This window comes from Chionomys nivalis, chromosome 16 (assembly GCF_950005125.1).
Source record: "Chionomys nivalis chromosome 16, mChiNiv1.1, whole genome shotgun sequence".
Lineage (NCBI taxonomy): Eukaryota > Metazoa > Chordata > Mammalia > Rodentia > Cricetidae > Chionomys > Chionomys nivalis.
Window position 1 is genome coordinate 35,409,519 of NC_080101.1, and position 16,106 is coordinate 35,425,624.

Consider the following 16,106-nt stretch of genomic DNA (forward strand, 5'->3'; position numbering starts at 1 on the left):
TACTGACAATGTAGTTCATAGGGGAGAATAGAGAAAGGTACACACTAGTCCGCGACAGAAGAAGCTTTTATTCACATGGGGTCTAGTATAGGAAGAGCCCAGGGCTTGCTTACAGGCTGTGGGAGTCACAGGGCAGAAAAGAGGAAGGGGGGGACTGAAAAGTTTCCTTTTGTGGTCCCTCACTGGCCACGGTCAGGTTAGCTAAGGACATAAGGCAAGTGGTAACATGAGGAATGTCTGGGGATCTCTCTTGGCCAGCAATTACGGGGTCCATAGCAGGGGAAGGAAAGAATTTAGAAGCAAAGTACTTCAGTTCTGGAAACTAAATTAGTTTTGAGGACTGTTGTTATTTACTCAAGATGAGGGAGCTTTATAAAATGGTGTCGCCAAGGCTAGCAGGTACCTGAGACAACTCTGCCAAAATACTGCTGTGTTAAAAGACTAGAAGCAAATGAAATGCAGGAAGTGTGACATTTTCAGAAATAAAGCTAAGATAGAGCAGATGGAAACAAATTCATATAGAATATAAACTGTTCATACTTGCCACATTGCTTCCTGTAGGCTTACAGATAACAACAGGAGAGACACTTACTGGATTCAAGCAGGCTCCATACAACTTTACAATATTAGGATGGTTCACACGTGACAACTGCCGGAGCTGTAACAAATTACAGATTCTTAAAAAGTGCTAATTTTTGAGTACTTATTTTACCATGTTGTTCAAATATTATTGTCATACAGAACATCTGTTTTCAGTAATTCCTGTTTAGCAGGTTGCAAGCATTATGGAAATCCCCAGTGCCTGCCTGGAATCCCTGTCCTACAGTTTAAGTGGGAACACAGACATAATCAAATATATTAAGAAAGAAATCATTAAACCATGCACAAAGTGCTATAATGGGAGTGAAGAACAGGTCAGGATAAACAGAGAGGAAACTAGCTGCCAAAAGTCAGAGCATTATCCCAGATATGGTACTGACCAAGTTACCCACAGTAGAAGGTGTGTTACTTTCATTAGAGCTACAGGTGATGGATTTACCTACTCTGTATGTGCGCCTAGATTTCTTGACTCTGAAATTTCTTGACTCCATTTTAAGTCTGACACCTCGAAGTTAAGTTCCAGAGAGAATAAAACAGCTGTTAAAGATTCCATAATCAGGACTGGAACTTCAGTTTATCTAACACGAAATACACACTCTTTCTGAACAGCGGCCCCCAATTCCTTTTTCTCTCTTAGAGTTACTGCAGACAGTTGGGGACGGGGTGTTATCACCCAGCTGCACAACATTTGACCAGCATGCTTTAGGCTCTAGTTTCAATACAGAGTAAAACCCAAGTCAAACTCTAGCACAAATGAGGTGAGGGGCCCTTCGTGGGAAAGACTGACATTCCAACTTCTGGTTTTAATCTTCCCTGAGCCAGTAATTACACTGAGGCTGTAGTCATTTCCCCATCCCACACTGCAAATTTCTACAATGTATCTTTCCCACAAAACAGCGTCTTGCTTTCCCTCCCTCCCCATCCTCTTTGCTCCAGTCACATGCTACTGGCTCAGGCAAAGCTCACTAAGGTCTCTTAACCTTTCTATCATATGCCACTAGACAGCTTTCTTTACAGTTCATAGTCGTGGATTTTTGTCCTAATAGAAACTATGATGCATTTATGCACATAAATAGATTCCATCTTGGAAAACTCAACACTGAACTTCATAAAGCACATTATTCAAGCATTTATTCCTGTTTTCTCTGAATGTTATAAAGTAGGTTAAACAATAATATTGCAGTTAAACAATAGAGGCGTACACTCAGAGGATGCTGAGAATTTGAAATGAGATGATAGGAAGCAGCAGACTAGAGCTAAATCATAAAGAAGCAATGAAAACAAGAGAACAACATATTTCCTTCACAAATGTCTGTTATGCAGAAGAAACGCATAAAGGGTTTACCAACAGACTTGCTTAGGAGACAGGAATCACACAAAGTAGAATTTAGCTAAGGGATCACTGCCTCCAAAATATCCCAAAGATAAATAGTATGCTAACCAGCCTGCTGGAGATAAAATTTACAATGCTGGATGTAAACGTTTGTTGGCCAGGATTCACCAGCCGTTAGGCTCACCCCCAAAGAACATGCCTCAAACAGGCAGTTCAGGGGGCAGCTCAGGGTTACAACCAATGCTAGTCCTGGGCTGCCATCAAGCCATCAGATCTCTTCTTGAGAAAACATAATTCTGCCAGATGAGCAAGAAGACCCTGATAACAACTATTTGAAAAGAAAAAACACTAGTGTACTTAAAAGAATTCTGGTGCTTTATAAATCTCCCATCTACATAAGTGGCCAGACTTGCAGTCTCCTGTCTTTGTTCAAATAGTTAAAAATATAACCTGGGGCTGGACCCTAAAAGGGATTTAAGGGTGACGGCACGTGTGAAACGTAAAAACCTACTGCGTGTATAAGTTAGTCAAAGCCTTCCATTTGACGCCTGCTCCTCTTCGGGTGTCAGCCACAGCTGGCCACGCTTTTTCAGTAAAGAACTTTTCCTCTATTACTCCCGAAGTGGCTGGAGTAGTTTCGCGCTAGAAAGGTGTGTTATTCCGACAACATTGTAAGAGAGTCTTCATTTTAGGTAATGGGAAAGAATACCATTTCAAAATTAAAATACAATACCTTGAAACAGATTTGGAGTTCGTGGATGGAAAACTTTCCACCCACACATGGTACTACCTTCAGTTCAATCAGATTGCTGAGGTTCATGTACACAGAACAATAAAGATTGAGACACAATGTCTTTTATCACCTTAAGACGAGAATATCTCTGGTGCAGAATGACTGGGCAGAAAGGACATCACAGCTTACCTCCACAATGAAAGCCTTCCTCTCAGATTCACTTTCTATCTGTTTAATAGCAACATCTTTTGCTCTCCACTTAGCTTTGCAAACTACTCCAAAGGCTCCTCTTCCGACCACCTTAGTAAATAAACAAACAAAAACCCAAAAATCAGAAGCAGGCCCAGTTCAGTATGAGACAGGCAATTTTTAAGCCTCATCAAAGGTTTAGAAACCATCCCTATCTGAATTTTCTAAGAATGAATTTTTCATGAAACTGAGGATGAAATGCAGTTTTAATCTTTGAAATAAACCTCTTCATTCTCAAGCAAAACCAAAAAATACAAGAAGACATAAGGGAGTTTCATAATCATGGTAGAAAATTAAAGGCAAGACGAGTGGAGAAGTAGCTCACAAAAGGAAAGATAAGAAAGGACATATGACATTTTAAGAAATTAAAACAGCTTTCAAATACCAAATATGGGTAGGGAACAGAGGGAGAAAGACTAAAGATATATATGACAAAAGCATCACTATGAAGTGCCCACACAATGTGTTATTGTCTGTACATGAAATATTGTTAGGAAGGAAAAAACAAATATGGTTATATGCAACAACATGGATGAACTTCAAAAATATTATGCTAAGGAAAAAAAAAACCTTGACCCTTGATACTACAGATTTCCAGGTTCATTTATAAAATGCCTATGAGAAAATATAGAGAGTGAGGAGCAGCGGTTGCCTGGGGAGGAGGATAAAAACTGGAATTAACGTAAATGGGGATTGGGCATCCTGCCAAGGTGATGACATGTTTGAAAGTTAACTGTGAGGGCTGACAACTGGGTAAATTTGCAAAAGTCATTAAATCACACTTCACATGGGTGAATTTTATGACAGGTAAATAACTTATTACTTTAAAAATGTGCTGAAAATAAAGATCAACCATATGCCATATTATTGCTAAAACTAATGGCTATTATGTGAGCACATTGCTGTCAAGCTATACTTGGATTTTTTCAAGTATTTTAGAAAACAAAACTAAAAATTAGTTTGCTATCTGTCAGATCCAAACGTTTGGACTGTTACTATGAAGGGCGCCATTCAGCACCATCATCGCCAGTCCCCCTCCTGTGTGTCTAAGTGTGGGCATGGTCCTTGTCTTAGGCAAAAGTCCACCTCCACTCATAATACATTTTTATATAGTTCCTACTAGTATATATAGGGCACTGGGAGACTGCTTTGCCCACATCCCTCTTCACACAGACTCAAGAGGAGGTGCTAATGTTTTCCTCGTGTTACACATAAAACATGTAGCAAACTTACTCTCTCCAGTCTACACTGGAAACAAACAGTAAAGCACAGTTAATTGCAGGCATCCCAGTCCAATAGAATGGCAGTGGTTCCAACACCAGAAATCAGTTACGTGGTCCCTTCATTTTAGACAAACTTATATAAAACTCCTCAACAAGAAAGCTGACTGGAGCTAGAATGATCAAATGGTTGTTTTTAAAAATCTGCATTGAAAAAAAGGGAAACTACACTAGAGCCGTAGTTGTAACCTGGGGCGCATGGACAATCTAGCCATGGCTCTAATTCTATTCCCTAAGTCATATAAAGCAATCTGAATATTTCTCATAGTCAATGTTCACCATAAGATAGGTGCAGTTTGGTGTATTTTTCCATCATTAGCACATCGAATCCTGTTCCATTTTAAGGTAAGCAGTCACAGGATTACAACTTACCCACAGCACACAGTAAGAAAGTATTCAGAGGTAGGATCTGAAACCTACAGCATGTATAAGCTATACTCAGCTTAAAGGTAACCAGGCAGCCTCTAGGCAAAGTCCCAAGTAAGCCAGGCTCATTTGGACTTTTTTCATTCCCTTGTCCTGAGCACTGAGAGCCCACTGTCTTGTTCCCCAAGCCTCAACACCAAGAAAACAAGACGGGTGGTTTATATTCACAACCCAGTTACTGGGGAATTAGCTCGAGTGTGAATGTGTTTGCCTACGCACTCACTCTTATGGCTAGGTACCCTGACTGCAAGATACATTAACATCTGAGCTTTTTTGTTGGCAGTACAGTGGAGATGCTTCTATTTTCCTCAGTGATTATCTACGGAGTTCCTAAGTTAAGTTTATCTATAGAGGTCATAGAATCAGGCACTTCCATAAACATTAAGTGCTCAGAGTTGGGTGTGAATTAGTGTAAGGAGCTGAAGTATTCATTTTTCTCATAGAAAATTAGCAGCAAACAGGTCCTACAAGGTTTCAACTTCACGATCATAATAAACTAAGATGATATACACAGATCAGCCTACCTATTGACATTATTAACCATGAATGATTATAAAGCAATTTAATACATTCCAACCATATACCCACAGATGAACCAAAGTGACTAGTATTTAGTATTCTAAAGGATGTCAGATCCCAAATGTTACTTGTATTTGTGGATTATATACTTGTCATAATTGTGTTGAGTATGTATGATTGTTTGTGATCCACAAGTGCCACCTAGTGCTAAAATGACTGTGCTGTCAACTTAAAACCATGGGAACAAAGTGTGAGCAAATGGGTACATAAAAAACTCTCTTAAGCTTTGAGAAATCAATTTTACAAAGCATCTGAAACAGTCACATTCATATCTGAGAACCCATGGCCTCAAGAAATCTTCATCCTCATTTGAGTCATAAATTACCTCTTATGCACAGTTAAGCAACAGTTCCTAAATAATAAAGGTCCGTGTCAAAGCTGTGTGCGGTAACTGAAACAGCCGATAGAAGTAACTTCATGATTTCACAAGAGTCGGTTTACAAGTGAGCCAGCACTTAAGAAATCATTATATTTTATTTTCTCATATGGCATTATTAGGAGTAAAAAATTAGACATCAAAATTAAAAAGAAGAAACTATGTAAGAACTGACTTTTTGTGAGATGAAAAGTAAGGTGGGAAAAAAAATCCAAGGCTACATAATAATAGTACTTGGATTTTTTTTTTTCTAGCACTTAAGAATGCCAAAGGCAAGCACTAACAATAGATTCTACAGACCTCCTCACTAACCCCGTTTTCCACAACAGGCTTAGAGATTTGGAGATTCAATGGTAAGAAGCAGTGCAAACCTTCCCCATCCACACTCTTCCCTTAGATTACTGGGGCAGACTGTCTCACAGAACGTGCTCTATAAACATGGGCAGAAGAACAGGGGCAAGGATGACATATACAGGCCCTACCCCAGGCCTCTCTGGTCTCAGTTGAACATGGAAGTGACTCAAAGTATTGCAAAAGGATCGGGGTAAGTGAAATTAAAGTCTGTCCACAGGGAAGAGGCTACTGAGGGAGGGCTGAGACCTGAAACGGAATGAGAGCTGATCACAAACAATACAACATGCAGCTGAATTTCTGAGGAAGGATGGCAGTCAAGGGAAGACCGAATCAGCAAGCAGGAAGAAAGGTCTTTCTTTAGTGGTAAAACTAAATGCAAACTGCATTTTACTTCTGGAACATTTCTTGAGTACCTAGTATATCAAAAAACAGCTGCTATTTTTTGCTTTTGTTTTTTACAGCAGAAATGGGAGAACTGAATGTTGTTTAGTTAAACTGACAGCATCAAACTGGAAGAAGCCTGTCAAAAGTAGAAAACATGCCACAACTAGCAATCATCTGTTTTTTGAAGTGTCATATTCAACAGGTTAACTGCGGAGAAGGGATTTTTAAAAGGACTCCACCCTTTCATAAATACAGTGATTGGGATAACAGATGTTTGCACATATAAAGGGAAGGAGTCTCCCTAGATGGCTGCCTTCAGTCTTCACTGTCCTTGTATGTCACCAATTCCCTACTGAGGAGTTCACAGCTTCTTCCCTTGAGTTAAGCCTGGCAAGAATGGCTTTTATCAGCAGTATCATGGATGCTCTGAAATCTTCAGAACCAGGGCTCGAGAAGCTTTAGCAGCTTCCATTTCCTTCCTCTTAGAACCCAAGATCATGAGATAAATGCCCACTTGATACAGAAAGGTCACATGGAGAATGGTTGGGCATTTGCTGAGAGTTCAACTGAGGTCCCAGCAGTCAGGGGCACTACTCTGCCAGGCATGAAAGTCACCTTAGATGATCTGTCCAGGTAACAGTAATATGGACCAAGGTACATGTAAACAAATGTGATCATTTTGATACAGCATTTTGACTTCTGGAATGAATTGAAACAATCTGACAGGTATGAAACACATTTGTTTGTCTATAGTAACCAAAAATTGGAAACTAATATGTTAATCATTAGAATGCCAATTGAGAATAATTCCATCTTTGTCTCCTGCACCAGCTCTTTTTCCTCTGTCCAACTCTCAGATCCTACTACTTCTCAGGCTTTGTCTTTGTTGCCTATACTGTCCCCCTCCATTTGCTCTAATCTCATGACTATATCCCCAAATCATCTTCCCACCCAGGTGTTTGCCCAAGCTCAGGATATACTGTCAATTGCCTTCACAAAGTGTAGACACTTGTGGTGGTTTAAATGAGAACAGCCTAGACCTAGAAGGTCCTATATTTGAATGCTTGGTCCTTAGTCCTTAGTTGGTAGAACTGTCTGGGAGAAGGATTAGGAGGTGTGGCCTTGTGGGAGAAGGTGTGTCGTCACAGGGGTTGGCTTTGAGGTTTCCAAAGCCCCAGCCAGGCCCAGTCTCAGTCTCAGTTTCGGCCTCAAACTTGTGGCTAGGCTCTAAGTGTTCAGCTACTGCTCCAGAGCTACACTTGCCTGCTGTCAAGTTTCCTGCCACGATGGACTTACTCTTCTAAAACTAAGCCATCACCCAATAAACTCATTCTTTTATAAACTGCCATTCTTGTGATATTCTGGCAAAGCACGTGGCTGGTTAGCATTTATCCGAAGAATCTGCTTGAGGTTAAATTGAAGACTGTCTAGTATTGACTCAGCTGTGTAGTTACTAGTGACCTCTCTTAATCAGATCCACAATGAAAAAGAGCAAGCAGGGCAAAAAAAAAAAAAAAAAAAAAAAAAATACATAGTTGACTAGAAAAAAAAAGTACCAGGAAATACAATGTTGGAGGTGTGGTTTATACTGAAAGAGATAAGGAGAGGTCTGATTAGGAATGAAATAAAGAGAGTGGTGCCCTACTGAGTAGGTAAGGCCCTACTCAGCTAATTCTGTGGCTAGCAAAATTGAAATGCCTAAGACATCTTCTAAAGCTAAGAAAATGATAATCAACAAAGAAAAACATCAAAAAATCAAAGTGTATGCAAATCTAGAGGGGGCCAGGTTCCAGCCCAAGTCTGGAGCAGAACCTGACAACTGTCAAGTAAAGAGGTTGTAGAATCATCCTCTGGAAAGCCACTAACAACAGGTGTGTGGCAGGAGAGTCCCTGCATGAAGCTGTGAAAAGCGTACCCTCTATTGTGATGGAGACCCTAAGATGTCGGAGATGCCAGAGCTATGTGATGGCTGCTGAGGAGAGAAATGGAAACAGGGAACGGAGACGGCCCAAGAAAGAGTAGGAGGCTGGAAGAGCCACCTAAGAATCCCTTTGACATCAAACACAGAGCGTTTGCCCTGATGGGTTTCAGTCATGTTTTGTTCCAGAATTTCCTAACTATGCCCCTTTCCTCACTTCTGCAATGGTTATATTCCGTGCCACTGTATGTTGGAAGTATATAATTTGCTTTTGAACAGAGGTTTATAGTTAAGAGATTGCCTGGACTATCAGAAGTGACATTGGGTTGGGCTTTAAAACAGTGTTGAGACTGTGAAAGACCATGGAGACTTTTGAAGTTGGATTAAATGTATTTTGCATCATGATATGACTACAAGTCTATGGGGACAAGAGGTTGGAATGTGGTGGTTTGCATGAGAATGGCCCCCACAGGCTCATAAATTTGAATACTTAGTCCCCTGGTTGGTGGAACTCTTTAGAGAAGGTGTGGCCTTGTTGGAGAAGGTGTGTCACTGGGGGTGGGGTAGGGGTGAGGTTTCAAAAGTTTCTCTCCAACTTGTCCATAAAGATGTAATCCCTCAGCTACTCCTCCAGCACCATGCCTCTCTGTTTGCCTTCTACTGCATTTCCCACCATAATGGTCATAGACTCACACTTTGAAACTGTAAGCAATGTCTCCAATACATTCTTCTAAGTTTACAAAAGTAACTAAGTACTATAGGCTCTACAAAGGTCTAGTGTGTCAAGTACCAACTTGAGGCTTGCATGGCTAGTGCTTTTACCCAATGAGACAACTCTTTGGCCAAAGTTCAATCTTGGAAGACACACAAAAACTAGATGCAATGGCATGAATAATAAAGCAATCCCAGCACTCCTAGAGGAAGATGGGAAGCAGAAGGAACAGAATTGTCTAGAACTATGTAGCATAGCAGTAGAAAAAGAAAAAGACAGTCTCAAACGAAACGAAAGGCAAGAACGACTCCTGAAAGTTGTTTTTTAATCTCTATATGTGTTCTGTGGTATGCATGTGTGCACTCGTGGACAAAGAAATATTTAAATACTGACTCCATTATCTGTCCCTTACTTCCTGCTTATCACACTTCCGTTGACCTTAAGATGATTTGCAGTCTGTGTTATCTACTCTAAATCCAATCCTCACATTCTAGAGTTTTATTTAAAAAGAGTTTATTACAACTTGCGCCTTAATCAGATGTTAGTAAAGAAAAAGTCACTGACTCTTTCACTGAATAACACACTATCTTCACATGTTCTATAATGGGCCACACACCCTACAACATACTAGAATAGAACAAGTTTTGTCTTACCACCAGGAAATGATCAAAACAACATGTAGACTATTCTATTACAGGACTCGTTAGTTAAGACACTGTACATCCAGGGATGGAGATATGGCTCAGTGGCTAATAGTAGGACTTAGGCTTCATTTCCAGAACCTACATGGAGGCTCACAACTGTCTATAACTCTAGTCTTAGGGGAACTGATGTCTCCTTCTCACTGCCGTGGGCACCAGGCACCTATCTGGAACACAGATATATATGCAGGAAGAATCCTACACATAAAAGAAAATGTAAAATGATAAAAGTCCACTCTGTCTCTCCCAGACCGATAATGCAAAAATAATAAATACATAAATAAAAACAAAGCAAAAAACCCCACTTTGCTGATGGAGGAAATTTTTACAACTGGGAGAATTAAAAAATAAGTTTACTGGTATCAAATTTTATTTTTGTACTAATCGAGAATATAAAATGCCAGATCTTTATGAGAGAAACTAGCCTGCCTAGACTATGAAAAAGCAAACCCAAAACATAAAAGAACATTATTTCCACTGTTAGTAGGGCAAGTCAATGTTGCAAACTGCAGCTAGCAACTCACAGAGTGGCACACAGGTAACCCTTGAGATACCGTGATAAATTGAGGGAAACAGTTAGACAACAAGTCATACTTTACGTGCTACCTCACTTCTAGTTCAAGTTCACAAATAAGGGGAACCTTTGCAGACTGTATTCATAACTGAATAACATAACAATTTAATTAAAATTAAAATCAATTTTAATTTCTATACTATCATGAACACATATTCTACAAAAAACAATTAAAATATTAATTTCTTTGGCTGGGGAAATAGCTCAGTTGGTAAAGTATTTACTCCACAAGTATAAGGGCCCAAGATCAAACCTAGAAGCTAAATTCAATACATCTGGTATAGTGGAACTCATAATTCCAGCACTGGCGAGGAAAAGATGGGCAGGTCCCCGGGGTTCACTGGCCAGCAAGGCTAGACACTCGGTAAGCTTCAGGACAGCAGGAGATCCTGTCTTAAAGGAGGGCTGATGGCACTGGAGGAAGAACACAGGTTGTCTGTCTTCTGGATCCCACAAACGTGTATACAGGTGCACCTTCAAAGATGTGAACATGCACACAGGCAGCCCAATTCCTCAAGTATTAGACATTACCCCTTTCCTTCATCCAAATAAGATTAAAAACCAACCACTTGATGCCTAAACTAAACTAACGGAAAGGGTTGTACACTCTTGTGCTCTTGACATGAGATGATTCATGTTCACTGTCTCCATTTTATTTAGTCAGTTTGGTCTGGCTCTGTCCTATGCACTGAGTGAATGGAGCCCCAACTATGGTGCTCTCATTCTGGCAAGAAATCGGGAACAAGACAGAACAAGCATAGATCCTAAGTTCATTAGTTAGGACGTGGCGTCTCCAACTCTTTGGAGCCTGAATATCTATTAATAAACTGTCACGGAGCAGAGCTGCTGACAAGACGGGCTTGATAACAGAAAAGCGGAGCTTTGCTTGTTCTGCTCTTCTAGTCTTTTAGAGCCTGCCATAGAATGTCTTCCTGTCAACATCTAACGCTCTAGAACTGTAAGCCAGAATCAACCCTTCTTCAAGTTGGTTCTGGTCGTGATATTTTGTCACAGCAATGTAAAAGCAGCTAATACCACACCTGACCCACTTAACGAGCCTTTCCTTTAAATGATATGCTCGGATTATTTGTCTGGCTACATGTGTATGACACGTAAACAATGTCTGCACCCAATTCTTGATTTTAGCCATTCCGGATTTCTATTGAGCTCAGTGGTCACCAGTTTCACACAGAAGAACGTACTGATTATCTTTGGATTTCCATAACCACCCACTAACAACCATAGACTCGGTTATTCAAGCCCTATAATTTTAAGCTCTCCTCTAGAATCAGTTGCCTAATAGTTTATAGCAACTGCTAAAGTTCTTTTTACATAGTCTTATCCTAGTATACTTTTCTGTGTATCTCCAATAAAACACAAGGACACACATAAAGAGTGATTTATATGTCCAATATCCTTAGCTGTGGTCACCACTCTGCGACTCCTTGACAGAGTAACCCTATAAATACAGTCAGTCTACAGTTAAGTGAAATCCACCAATGACTGACTCACTCACAGCACTTGGCTCTTTATAGGGTCTTTTACCCCTGCTAAACATTTACTACGTATAATGGGGAAGAAGGGCATTGAGACTGGGAAGAGTCAGCTCTCATTGCCTGTATAGTGCTGGCTTATGTAAATTAACCCTTCGTTTATTACATATAAGAAAATCAGATGTGCATTTAATTCTCATAATTTGCTGTGATAATTTCATTTACTGGTTCAAAAAATACTTAGAGAACCTTTAGGTACTATGTGCTAGGATTAGAAATGTCATTCAATTACAGGTAAGTGTCACAAAAGAGAACAGAAATAACAAAGTCCCAAGCTGCTTGGCGAAAGCTTCTCTAGGGAAGAAACATTTGAGGTGGGACTTGAATGGTGAGAAGGAACCCGTCATGTGATGCTTTGGAGGAAGAGCTCAAAGGCAGAGGAATAAGTGCAAAGACAATTATTTACTAGTGATATTTTGAACCAAGTGAATTTATATTGCACCTAGCTTCAATTCTGTCTCCACTTACTGGAGCTGCTGTGATTCGACAACTGTCAAGTTATAGCTTATATGCTTGAGCTATATCACATCTCCAACTCTGACATCATGATTCTGAAAATGTAACTAACTCTAGGATTCTTCCATTGAGCCTCAGCACACTGCACAGAGAAGAAAATGTTGGCTGCAGAGGACCAACTCCTATGGAGGAAATCAGTATTTTGTATCTTCATTCCTAGAATAGGGTTCCCCTATGGAGTACCGCAGTGACATTCTAGATCAAGAGGAAAGAACAAAGGACTCATGACTGAGAAACTTCAAATTCCTAGCTCTGCCTCTGATTTAAGAGATGCTGCTTTTGGCAAACTAAACTTTATAATCATGAGTCAGTATCTGTGAAATGGGATCTGTCTACCCAACTCCATTTCCTAGGACGATTATGACTGACTAAGAACTTCTACACGTACTGTGGAGAACAAGAGAACACATGCATTTTATTTTACAGTTGGAATAGACATCTAATGATCTCGTCCAATCTGTCAGTATTTAAGAGAGAAATTATAGGTCTCCAAAATAAATGACCTGCCTAAATAGAGTCTGGCATAATCAATACAGCACCTAATTTTCTATATACTCAATTTAATATATTTTTCACCAAACCACATTTTTTAACCATCCCACCCTCAATGCAGTCTACAGTTAATTCTTTTTGCTCAAGTACAAGAAGGTTAAAAACTGACTTTTTAAAAAAATTAAGTACCCACACAGATTTTGGAGGCACAGAACTGATATAATTTGGCAGCCGTTAAATTTTGAAAGTGAAGACCCATAACACTAAGAATGCAATGATGAAAAGCATCTGTTGTCTTAGAGATGTGTATCTACTAAATGAGTCCACATCTGGTCTATAACTAGATTGTTTTCTTAAACCACAGCTTCTAATTATATTTGTGTAATGCTGATTCCATTGTACTGTTATTGAGATATTAATTATGTGGATCTCATATCTTGCTGTTTGTGTGCTGGGATTGAAGCCAGAACCTCAAGCATGGTGGGCAAGAATTCTGAGTTACACCCCAAGCCACTATTTTCTTAATTTAAAAGGTGATATAGTTGTCCATATAAAACACTGAAAGCAATGTAAGATTGTTTCTGTATTGGGTCATCTTTCTCTTTTTCTATTTATGATTTAAACTAGAGGTGGAATGTAAGTTGAAAAATAGCTACCGAGTGCCCGAGGTGCACCACTGACTATACAATATGCTTAATATGCTCAAATGAGGACTATAATGGAAACTATATAATGCTTTTGACATCAGAAAGGCCTGAATTAAATCAAGAATATGAAAATAAACTAGGCACTAAAATGAAACAAATTTCAAAACGATACCTAAGCTTTGGGCTGAGACCATCAAACTGATTACTGTCTCCCTCAGCAACTTGCAGGCCTCAATGAAGCAAGAATGTGAGAGCTTTGAGGAGTACTGTGCAATAAAGGAGCACGCCCAGTAAGTGTGTGGGAACAAGTGGTGGACCACGAAGGACGAGTTATTATTATATAACAATTTGTAGTCTACAAGCACAGCAATTTGCCAGGGCACATGTAAATGCTTATTTAAAAACTGCAATTCTTGCATGATGACTCACTGAAGTTTTTAGTCTTAAAAAAGAATGTTATCCATGAAAGCTGGATCAACTACCCGCTTCTGAAAAAAGGAATTTATCTTAGCTTCAACGAGGGGGGGGGGAAACCCCCACATATAGAATGTTTTCCTCTTCCCAAACAGGCCTTCTTTTAGACGTGACCTTAAAGCAGGTCACCCTTCTTCTCTGGAACCTTATTTCTTAACAATATGTCAGATACTATGCTGGGTTTTCTGCATCCATTGCTTAGCCGGGTTTGTCACACTGATGGAGTAGCGATTACTCCCATCTTACAGCAAAGGAAACCAACATTCGGGGAGCAGAGGGAAACCAAGTCACACGGTGGCCTGTTCTACACACTTAACCTTCCTGTCTTAAACCTTGCCCTTACCACCACACTTGTAAGATAGCCATAGTATCAATGAACACGGGATCTCTACAGTTACTCTTCGTGATGAAGAAATAGGACTTAGCAATCATCTAAGGTAAAAATGTGTGTTTTTTTGAGTGTTAATTAGCTTGAAACTTTTAACTCCTTACTACACTGGTTAAAAAACCTTAAAGGCAACTCAGTCTAGATTCCCATAAATCGCACAGTATGGTGTAGAAAACACAAAATGCTTAAAAACAGGAAAAAGTAATAGGAAAAGCACGAAGGTATTTCTAACCAAAGTTTTAAAGAGTTCTAAGCGGCATTTTAAATACACACACACACACACACACACACAGTTTTTCTTTTGTAAATATGAAGATTCTTAGAACTGACACCACTGTGGAACTGAAAATAGGTGATATACTGAAGACACTCGGAAACGTCTGTTCTGAAATTCCAACCGAAGATTCCATTTATTCCGTTTTTCTAACAGCGACTTCTGGTGTAGTGTTATAGTCACCACAATCATTACTTGCCTTTCCAGAATGTGCCACTTTCATAGTTCATTTCAAACGTCTCTTCGTAACAGCCTCATGTCACTGAAGAATGGAATTCATCTACAGTGGCCCAACAGGGGGACAGAACTACTCTATGGTATCCGAGAAAGAAGAATCCCGGAGCGCGGAAAGCGCCGGGAGACGGTCTCTTTACCAGCCTGTCCCGAGCATCCTTTGGTCTCACACACCACACCAGAAGTCACACACACGCAATCATGGCCTTTAACACCACGACCGAAACTCCGCAGCCGCCAAACTTCGCGCGACCTATTTACGGATAATCGAACCACGTATATAAGCAGGTCTAGAGTCACAGATCCAAAGTCAACCGTGAAGCCCATCCGGAAGCCGTCGCCTCCAGTTCCCCGACCCCAGGCGGCGGCGCGGGGGCTGCAGGGCCCGGCCTCGCTCACCTCTTCCACCTCGATCTCCTTGTAGTCGATCTCTTCGAAGTTGAGGACCTGCGATGGCGCTTCGATCATCTCACTGGCAGAAGACGAGGAGGAGGACGAGGCGGCGGAGGCTGTCGACATGATCCCCCGAGGCGCCCGGGGGGCCGCGCCCGCCCACCGGCCCGCCCGCCGCCCTTCAGCCCCGAGCCGCGCCGCCCCGCCGCCGGGCGCTCCGTGGCGCGGGACCGACCGGGGCCACAGCCGAGTCCCGGCTCCGGCTCCTCAGCGCTTTCCGTCGGCGGGCCCCGCCCACCAGACTTCCAGTTCCGGTTTGGACTCGGAACTGAGTGGAAGGAGGCAACACTGGAGGAAGCGGACGGGGGGGAGTTTTGTGACTTGGACCGACAGAGCAGCGCGGGTTTCGGGGCGGAGTGGGCGAGGGCGAGCGTGGAGCCGTGGGCCCGTGGGACAAGTTTCGCGAGACTTTTGTGCAAGGGCCTCGGCGGCGGGGTGGTACCGCGATACCTGGCGCGGTGACGCAATGAAAGTGCGCGCACGGAACTGGCGCGGAGCGAGGCAGAAGGCCGTCCGGTTGGTCCCGCAGGAAGCAGCGGGAAAGATAAACTCCGTAGCTTTTTGCCTATTTTTTTGGAACTGCGTCGTGCCTTCCCCGCCTCTGTTCTGAGCGGTCTGCAGACAGGCAGGGTGGCGTTCGTGTCGTGCTCTTTGGGTGCCTCTTAATTTTCAGTTTCGCTCGGGAGCTGTTGAAGAAGCTTTCAAGCTTCGCCAAAATGTTTCTGCTCTGTGGGCTTTTGCAGCACTGTGCATGTTCCTTTGCTCTAACTCCTAAGCCTGTGAGGGATTCGAAGAAAAAAGCAGTTAGTGCGAGCATCCAGAGTAACACCGTGAAGTAGGAGTGCTCACTGATTGA

The 16,106-nt window shown here is 41.4% G+C and overlaps 1 protein-coding gene across 2 annotated transcripts in view; it reads right to left on the reverse strand.

Moving 5' to 3' along the window:
- The window catches only part of Map3k7 (mitogen-activated protein kinase kinase kinase 7), a 63,133-nt gene extending 47,533 nt beyond the window's left edge, over window positions 1-15,600 (reverse strand). The window contains exons 1-3 of one of the 2 annotated variants that reach the window (XM_057790857.1): window positions 15,197-15,600; window positions 2,856-2,966; window positions 593-658 (exon numbers count right to left, since the gene is read on the reverse strand). In XM_057790857.1, coding sequence (XP_057646840.1) covers window positions 593-658; window positions 2,856-2,966; window positions 15,197-15,316 — 297 coding nt within the window. In that variant the 5' untranslated portion in view covers window positions 15,317-15,600. The remainder of the gene's footprint in view (window positions 1-592; window positions 659-2,855; window positions 2,967-15,196) is intronic. The other variant, XM_057790858.1, reaches the window with a different exon arrangement.
- Window positions 15,601-16,106: the final 506 nt, after the last annotated feature.